Source organism: Chenopodium quinoa, unplaced genomic scaffold (assembly GCF_001683475.1).
Source record: "Chenopodium quinoa cultivar QQ74 unplaced genomic scaffold, ASM168347v1, whole genome shotgun sequence".
NCBI classification, from domain to species: Eukaryota; Viridiplantae; Streptophyta; class Magnoliopsida; order Caryophyllales; family Amaranthaceae; genus Chenopodium; species Chenopodium quinoa.
The window spans coordinates 2,416,012-2,423,301 of NW_018745461.1; the positions used below are offsets into that span (position 1 = coordinate 2,416,012).

At 33.3% G+C, this 7,290-nt stretch overlaps 1 protein-coding gene across 1 annotated transcript; it reads right to left on the bottom strand.

The window, feature by feature from the left end:
• Positions 1–261: 261 nt before the first annotated feature.
• LOC110714835 (putative disease resistance RPP13-like protein 1) lies at positions 262–3,109 on the bottom strand. The gene is made up of 2 exons (XM_021893387.1): positions 2,789–3,109; positions 262–2,703 (listed from the first exon to the last, which is right to left on the bottom strand). Exons 1-2 carry the CDS (start codon positions 3,107–3,109, stop codon positions 262–264), a joined length of 2,763 nt encoding a protein of 920 aa, XP_021749079.1.
• Positions 3,110–7,290: the final 4,181 nt, after the last annotated feature.

The window sequence follows — 7,290 nt, forward strand, 5'->3', positions numbered from 1 at the left end:
ACATAATGGTATTTTGTTAGATGTTTATTACATCAAAGTATTGTGTAAATAGTGGGTTATCTGATTCAAAATTTTAACATAAACTCCCCATGAAAATCTAATATGGTGTACCAATGATTGAATGTTTTCCCATTAATTTTATTGTACAGTGATGAGTTTGAAAAAAAGAAAAAGGGTCCTTATATTACTTGTAAATATTACAATAGTAAACTTATGCAATATAAGTTTTTACAGATTTGAGGAATATCGATAGTTGGTGACTTATTGAATTGTGTAACTAGTCAAGGTTTCAATGGGCAGAAAGTCAATAACTACGCTTGGAACTAAGTTGATCTTGCACCAGTCGTCACCAGCTTCTGGAAGGCATCTCTGTGCTAGCAAATCACTGTCTTCAATGATCAGCTGTTTTAGTGACAAGGGCATTATTCCTCCTGGCAGCGACTGTAATGCTGCACATTCTCTTATTTCCAAATTTACCAGTGCAGCAAGTTGATTTAGGGAAGGCAGAGCATGCAACACTGGACAACTCAAGATCCTGAGATCATGTAAGCGAGGCATTAGCAGTCTTCCTTCCCACTTTTCAAGGCTTGTCATGTCTTCGAGTATTAGCAACTCCAATGCTGGGAAACTAGAAGCAGCTCCTGCACCCAAAAATTGATCATTGATACATTTTATACTGCACATTTCCTGTAAATGAAGGGCTTTGAGATATGGAAGTTGTCCCAGTGGTGGCAAGCTTTTGCATCTGTGGCATCTTTCTAGATGAATGCTAGTGAGCCTGCATTCTGGTTCGCTCAACCAGTTCGGAAACTTATCACCACCATATCCAATTATATTTAACTCTTCTAAATCCTGGTGAGGTTCAAGTCCTTTGAGGACTCCTTTTGCTTGTAATGGATTTTTCATGTTATTGCTCCATTCAAGTTCTAGTCTTTTGATGAATCGTTTATTGCTCAACATGGCTTTCTTAGCATCATCTTCTCCTGTTACATCCTCTAAATTTGTAAGGCAAAGGGATCCTTGAATCTGCTTCAACTTATTCAACTCTGTGATCTGACACCCATCCTTGGTACCCACAATATATGCTGGAAGCGTTTGGAGTTTTGTTAGCTTTCCAATGTGAGCGGGCATGCAAGACAAACGTTTTATGTCAACCTCAAGATGGACCAGGTTAGTCGAGTTCTTAGTATCTTTAGGCAGTTCAAGTATATAACATTTAGTGAGTCTGAGAACTTGTAATTCAGTGAGCTTAGAAATCGATACAGGCAAGGACTCTATATCTGTTCTAGACACATCTAAGAGCCGAAGGTGTTTCAAATTGCCAATTGATCCTGGCAGCTCACTGATATAAGTTGCACTCAAGTTGAGTACCCTAAGAGATTGTAGTTTACTGAAAAGTCCATAGCCAAGCTCTTTGATCTCAGTGCGCTCAAGGAGGGTAACAATTGTGCGCACACCCTTACATTTTTCCAATTCCTTCAGCACTGAAGGCGGAAATTTCCGGAAAACAAAAGATACATGCCGTGCTTTACGGTACCAAGTTGGAGAAATAAAGGGCATACCTATACTTAAAGAGGAGTACGCATTGAGAAATTGCTTGTCAAGGCGCAGGTAAATGTCAGAGCTGACATATTGAGCATAACGGTGGATGAATTCATGCATCTTGTAGACTTGTGACTCATGATCATAGACAATAATAGATCTTGATAACAATTCATCAAACAAATGATTGCCCGTTTCTTCCCAGCCTGCAGTGTGGTATGGCTCCCCTGGGTGCCCTTGTATAATGAAACCCTCTGCCATCCAGTACTGCAAAAGATCTTTCTTCTTAAAATTGAAGCCATTTGGGAAAAGTGAGAGATAACAGAAACAATTTTTCAAACCTCGGGAGAGATCTGAAAAATTCAATCTGAATGCTGGAAAGATCTGTTCTCTAAATAATGGCATCTCCCATAGGTCTTTAGACAACATGTTAGACCATTGTTCCTCTGGTTCATTGTAAAGGTGGGGTCTTATGACATTGGCCACCAAAGGTAGGCCTTTGCAGAATTTCTCAGCTATCTCAAGTGCAGACTCTTCCAGAGTACAACGCTTTCTTTTGGAATGGATGTCGACCACTGATGCTGACAAGAGTTTAGGAACCATGCTAATAGATGATACATAATGGGTGACTTTAGGATTTCGAGTAGTAATGAGGATCCCAAACATTTGGGTGGAGTTGAGGAGAAGAGCTTCAAATTCTTCCCAGTCTTGCAGATTTGGAAAGTTGCACAAGTCATCTAAAACAATGAAAACTCTTCTTCCCCTACATCTATCACTAACATCTCTATGTAATAGCCCTGATTGCTGCCTCTGATTCTGTTCAGAATCCGCTTGGATCACCATTGAGCTTAAAACTTTACTCAAGTTGAAATTCCCTGACAACTTAACCCAGAACTTTTGGTTGAAGCTAGTCTCGATTTTGTTATCATCATCGATTACACGAGCCAGTGTAGTTTTACCAAGTCCAAACATACCCTCTATCAAAACAATGACACCAGCAGTCCCACTTCCACCCTTGTTACTGCTGCTAGCAGCAGCTGCAGCACCATTCCTCCTGAAGTTTGTCGAAAGCAGCAGTGTTTTGATGATCTCTTCCTTAACCGCCTCCCTCAGGAAAGGCCTAGAATCCAGCAGTGGCTCTTTTTCAAGCATGTTCCTTGGCTGTTCCAACATCAACCAAGTTGAGTGCTTTTGTTAATAAAACATCCAAGTTGTGTTGCTGCTCATCGATTTCACGAGACAGAACCCAATTTTTCAAGAATGACAGAGAATTCTGCGCCTTCCTCATCTCACTCATGACATCTGTGATCAAGTCTTCAATATCGTAGCAAGCTCTCCTCACTTCCCCCACCCAATCTTGGTGAGGCTTGCTGCTTACAAGCTCCCACCCATCTACCTTGTCAAGCATCAACTGAGCTTTGACATAACTCATATCTAGAGCTTGCAACTTCTTCTCCACATCGGCTATCACATGTTGAAATTGATCATAACCAAAACTCTTGATCGTGTCTACGAGTTCTTGTACAACAACAGATGCAAACACACCACATACAAATTCTAATGCCATGTCGCACACACTCAGAAATCACAAAAGAGAAATCACAGTGCTCAGAACCCTTTTTTTTTTTTTTTTTTTTTTTTTTTTTTGTTTTTTGTTTCAGTCAAAAAAAAAAAAGTTGAAATGATTATGTAGTAGTAAGAATTGATTAAGCTGCAACTTTTGTTTGTTACTTTTACTTCCGAGAACTTTCCTCAATCAATGTTAATTGGCTGCAATTTTCAGTAGTGTTGACAAAAAGTAAGTCAAAATAAGGCAGCAGATTGGGCCAACATGCGTTTTGTGGCATTCAAAGATGCTACGTCCGTATTAAATTGATGTTTACTACCCAGTTGAATAGGTGGTAACACTAAATTATCCAATAGTTTAATAGTTAGTAATACACTTATACTAAATTATCCAATACTTGGTAATACTAAATTATCTAATACTTTTCCGTTTTTATTTAGTTGATACATTTGATTTAGGCACATATATTAAGGAGAGGAGAGGAGAGAGAAAGAGAGAGAGAGAGAGAGAGTGAGAGAGAATAAAAAAACAAGTGGGGTAGCTTGTCAATGTAAGGTAAAAAAGTTACCCTAAAAGAAAACGTGTCAACTAAAAAAAAATTTCTAAAAAGGAATACATGTAAACTAAAAAAAAACCGGAGGTAGTAGTTTCTTTCAAGAAAAAAAAAATCTAATAGTTGAATAGGTAATACTAAATTATTTAATAGTCTTACAAAAAAAAAAACTTAATAGTTGAATAGTTGGTAATAGTAAATTACTAACTCTCCGTACCCAATTATCCAATATCGATTGTATTCCAAAATTTACACTTATTGGTAACTAGAATCAAATTTGATCTGGCATTTGATTCTTTAGAACTTGTTATATGCAAGGACAAGAGTTATATGAACATTGTATAGACATTGGATATTTTAAAAAACTAGATAAAAAAGAAGATTAGAATTACCCCTGACTTATATAATAGAGATGAGTATTTGCTAATTTGCTATATATTTGACTTTGTACTTATTATTTAATATAATTAGGAGGAGTTTGTACTTACTGTATGCTCTTATTATGTTAAAATATGGATAGAAGGATTACTTCATGAGAAACTCAAAAAAAAAAAAAAAAAAAATATTATAGTAGGCTATTCGACCTAAAAGAAATTTGAGTTAGAATAGAAATCAAGCATCAACAGTTTATTTTAATTAATAAAGCATTTATTCCTCTCCATTAAATTATACAGTATATTCTTTCAAAAAAAAATAATAAAAATTATGCAGTATATTATTGCCAATAGAAGTATAGAACCATACAAATCTCTCTTGATTCAAAACTCTCTTATTGATTTATTATTACATCTTTGTATTCACAGCAACACTTTTTGGCATTATGGCAACCTCCAAGCTCAAATTTACCATATTCATGTTCACAATTCGTCTGACAAAGTCGTGTTGTGCATTGAGGTTCTATTGTAATCATAGGTTTTGCGCATGTTGTCCTCTTCGGCATTACCTTTGCAGATACATCACCTAAATATAAAAAAATAAATAAATAATAATGGCCAATGATAAAAAGTGTAGTATGAAGTGCATATGATTGTAAGTACGTTATTTTAGTAAGAAATGAATAAGAGGGACGTTTGAATCACACATTGGTTATGTTAACAATACTCTCAAACAAACAATAGTTATAGGTTTTATTCAACCTAAATCTTATGTGTGTGAATCAAACACCACTCTGCAAAATAAAAATAAAAAAAAAAAAAAAATTACCATTAGAGAAGAGTAAGAGTAGCAGAGTAAAAAAGAAGGCAAAAGAAATCTTGGTCATTGTAAATTATATGAGAAATCAAGAATAAATTTTGTTTGAAAAATCTTTATTTATTTATTTTGAAGGGCTTGTTTGAAAAATCTATTGGTTGTACTAAGCTTATATAGGCTAATAATGAATATTAAATCATCTAAGATTTTTTGCATTTTTTTAGAATATCCAATGTGATTTCTTGTTAAACTTTTAGCCAGGTCACGAGACAACGACACTTGGCGTTCCAACTTTTAGCCAAGTGTCGCGCCACGATGAATAGATTCAAATAGGCTTCATAAGATAAAAAAAAGTTAGTTTAGTAATCTATTTGGATAGAATTTTAGGATAAAATTGTTAGTTTAGAGTTTTATTTTTGATAAAATACCAATATTTCAGATGTACAAATTGAATTATAATTTAATTCAAAAAATTATTAGATTATAATTCTAAAAAATTATCATATAAATTTATATTTTTATCATAATTTTATTTGGGAACAAATAATGTAGTTCAAAAAGCACAACATTTATTTATAATATATCCTAATCGATTTAAATACAAAACTTCACAATCTAATATGATTTTATTATTGTAACTATCAATCGGGTTGGATCACGGGTCATTTAGGGTCGAGTCACTTTAGATCACGGGTCAAACAATGTTCACACTAGCAAAAAATTTCATGTTCGGGTCAACTGAACATGCTTAGAATTTTTTATTTATTTATTATTATTTTGCTTTATTTTGGCTAATTTTTAAAATTTTCTAATGTTTCAAACTTACTTTGCTATTTTCTAAAAAAAATCAAGCATTTTCACCAATATTATTATTAGTCATTATATGCCTATTGCATAATTTAAATCGTCACAAAATCACATCAATTCTTAACTAATTTTGTATCAATGATAAATTATAAAACTTGGTATATATATAAAAGTTTATGTTATTAATTTATCAAACAACTCGGGCATCGCACGGGGCACCAAACTAGTATAGATATATATGTATACTAGTTTTGTACCCCGTGCGATGCTCGGGTTGTTTATGGAATTTTAAGATAAAATTATATTATAATCAATTTAATTGATTGAAAATAGAATTCTAAATTAACTTCTTTTTTTTTCTCTACAAAGTCTATCTATATTCATCCAACGTGGTACGACACTTGGCGAAAAGTTAAAATGCTATACGATGTTGTCTTGTGGCCTAATTATAAGTTTATTATTTGGTACTTTATCGAAAATAAAACTCTAAACTAACCATCTTATTCTAAAATTCTATCCTAATTTAATTGAAAAAAGAATTTTTAACTAACTTTTTTATCTTATGAATCTATTTAAATCTATCCAAGGTGGCGTGACACTTGGCGAAAAGTTAGAATGCCAAGTGTCACTATTTCGTGACCTGGCTAAAAGTTTAGCTTTATATATTAGTTATATGATTTAATGAGATTTATGTAATCCAATGTGATTTATTATACATATCTAAGATGTATATCTAAATAGATTTATGTAATCTACTGTGATTCATTAAGCAAAAAAATAACAATCCTTCCTTTCCCGCCAAGGCTTACAAACTATCCAATCCGACCCGAATTTTGGCCAGCTTGTTAAGAATTATAGTATTTTTGTTTGAGGTATCTCAAGAAGTCAATATTGATCGAACGAGCCTTTATAATTTTGTTTACACTTCACTTATCTTTACTAATTTAATGGTAAGATTAATGATGATGCAAAAGACATTAATCAACAACTCTTGTATATTTGTCTTGGAGACATCAAGAAGACGAGGATGTTTCAATTTTTTATTGTTTATATGAGCTTAATAGTATCTGTTCCACTCAATTTGAATACACGTAAGGAATGTAGTTTGAGGAAAAGGGTGTAACTCACTTGGCCAATACTTGTGTGCTCACGTAGAGAAATAATTAGCCTAACTCATCTGAATATTAGTATTTTGATCAAAAGGGTGATATATTTGAAGGATGGATTGGGACAACACAGTGTTAAAGTAATAATTCTCAAGTCAATAAGGAGAGTGATGTCTAGTGACAACTCATAAAAGATGTAGATTGTAGCAATTCCCAAAAGCAAATATGAAAGAAACAAATTATATTAAAATTATTTATATATTAATAAATTACGTGTACAGTGGTTACAGTTTATTAAAAATGTTAAGTTTGATTACTTTTCATAATATATAAGGGTTACTTATAAATAATGAGGGGTTACTTTATTAGTTTTATAAACATGTATTCTATACCATGAATGTTTCAAGCTCCACCCTTTTAAGAAATGGTTTGTTTTTCAACAATTCTTCATTAGCATCAACCTCACTAGAATCAACCTCACTAGCATTTTCGAAATTCGTGATACAAATTAATCCTTAGAGGTA